The sequence below is a fragment of the Hordeum vulgare genome, chromosome 5H (assembly GCF_904849725.1).
Source record: "Hordeum vulgare subsp. vulgare chromosome 5H, MorexV3_pseudomolecules_assembly, whole genome shotgun sequence".
In the NCBI taxonomy this organism is placed as follows: domain Eukaryota; kingdom Viridiplantae; phylum Streptophyta; class Magnoliopsida; order Poales; family Poaceae; genus Hordeum; species Hordeum vulgare.
In genome coordinates this window covers 282099690-282101659 of record NC_058522.1, presented here as the reverse complement: position 1 = coordinate 282101659, position 1970 = coordinate 282099690, and the positions used below count along the sequence as shown (strand labels likewise).

Here is a 1970-nt window from a genome sequence, read left to right as displayed (position 1 = left end):
CCATCGAAAAAGGTTGTAGGAACGATGAAAGCCTCAAAGGAGTTTCGGTCGCCAATCAGGGAAGCCATCAATCCTGATGATCACATAGTGACCTCTCAATCAAAGCACCAATATCGGAGTCAAAAATGGCAGACCTCGGGTAGGGGACCTTAGTACCCAGACTTGAACACACGCACACACGGCCCCCGGACCGGCAAGACACTGCCGGGAGATAAATTCACCCGCGGTCACTGTACTTGATCACCGAATTCACTTTGGTCACTGGGCTGAAGAATACCCTAAATACGATGCTTAATGTCATATCAGTGAGCAGTGATGGTCACCGCCGACTCTGTATAGACGTATTTGGCACACCTCGCGCGCTTTTTAACCCTTTGACAGTGACACACAAGCCACGCAGGGGTCATTTGATATGTCTGTTTGATTTGAGGGGCCTATTTGGAAAATACGCGGGTGTCAAACACTACTCATCGCCGAATTCCTCTTTTGCCCAGCTCTAGTCGCCGTCGTCGACCAAATCGCACCAGTCGCCGCCGGTGTTGCCGCCCGCCCAGCACTACTCATCGCCGGCGTAGTAGTCCACCAAGCACCACTCACCGCCAGCGTCGTCGCGGCTGTGGAGCATGTCTGCATCGAGCTCTTCCCATGGCTGTGGCCGCCCATTCATCCCCCTCATCGACTGCCCCGGGGCGTGTGGTTCCTTCGTGATGAAGCATGTTTCCAGCACCGAGGATCATCCTGGATGGGTGTACTACCGCTGCCCCAGCCATGGTGTATGTTCTTTAGTTTTGATCTGCAAAAACTGTGTGTTATGCCACATTTTTTTGTGATTTTTGCATTTATTTTGACAGAATGGATGCAATTTCTGGCATTGGGAGAGGGAGTATGTTGCTATCCTGGTAAATAAGAAGTTTCTCACTGGAGCTAATGTTGTTGATGCAATTGGGTGGTCTGAAGACAGGAGAGAAGAGCTGGAGCGACACAATGAACAAAGAAGATCTAAAGATGAAATTTATTAGGGGTCCATGCTCTGAGGAGAGGATGAATGCATCATTGTTATAGGTTCGCAGGCAGATTGTTCTTCTATTGAAGATAGTTGTGGCAGTAGGTGTGCTCTTGTGCATGATGTGTCTGATGCTAGTGATGAAGTTATGGTAGATCTTATAACTGTGAGGAAGTTGTGTTCTTCTCTTTTGGTTATGTAATCAAGTTGTGCAAGTTATGGAATTCTCTTTTGGTTATGGTAGATATTGTAACTGTGAGGACGCTGTGTTGTTTTCTTTTGGTTATGTAATCAAGCTGTGCAAGTTATGGAATTCTCTTTTGGTTATGGTAGATCTTGTAACTATGAGGAAATTGTGTTCTTCTCTTTTGGTTATGTAATCAAGCTGTGCAAGTTATGGAATTCTCTTTTGGTTATGGTAGATCTTGAAACTGTGAGGAAGCTGTGTTATTCTCTTTTGGTTATGTAATCAAGTTGTGCAAGTTATGGAATTCTTTGATTAGTAGAAGAAGATGTTATGCAAGTTATGGAACTCTCTTCTCCTTTTTGCATTACTGTGTTGTCAAAAAAGAATTTGCCAATACCAGAACAAATATATAGCAGCAGAGATCACATGAAGAAGCATCATATATATATCAGCAGCACATTTTATATATAGCAGCTCATCAACATATATATAGCAGCAACACATCATATATAGCAGCAGCACATCATTACTGTGAAGAAGCATCATATATATAGCTGTCTAGGTTAAGTTCAACACTACCACACCACCATAACACCAAGGTTAAGTTCAACACTACCACACCACCAAGTTTAAACTGAACATGAAAAGAAACACCAAAATGATGGACTAGTTCACCACAAACATATTGACCAAAGTTTCTACTTCCTAGGCTCTCTCAGCTCATCAAACATGCTGACTTTCTTGTACTTCTTGCTGCTGGATCCACCTCCCATGGCATGT

General features: G+C 44.0%; 1 protein-coding gene across 1 annotated transcript; it reads left to right on the top strand.

The window, feature by feature from the left end:
• Window positions 1-489: 489 nt before the first annotated feature.
• Window positions 490-1274, top strand: LOC123399941. The gene is made up of 2 exons (XM_045094331.1): window positions 490-773; window positions 852-1274. Exons 1-2 carry the CDS (start codon window positions 624-626, stop codon window positions 1017-1019), a joined length of 318 nt encoding a protein of 105 aa, XP_044950266.1. The 5' UTR covers window positions 490-623; the 3' UTR covers window positions 1020-1274.
• The last annotated feature ends 696 nt before the right edge of the window (window positions 1275-1970 follow it).

What these genes read in the sequence shown, in the direction of transcription:
- LOC123399941 (XM_045094331.1), top strand. Translation starts at nt 624, where the DNA reads ATGTCTGCATCGAGCTCTTCCCATGGCTGTGGCCGCCCATTCATCCCC. An exon ending in ACCGCTGCCCCAGCCATGGT is followed by an intron (nt 774 to 851) that starts GTATGTTCTTTA and finishes TTATTTTGACAG; the next exon opens with AATGGATGCAATTTCTGGCA.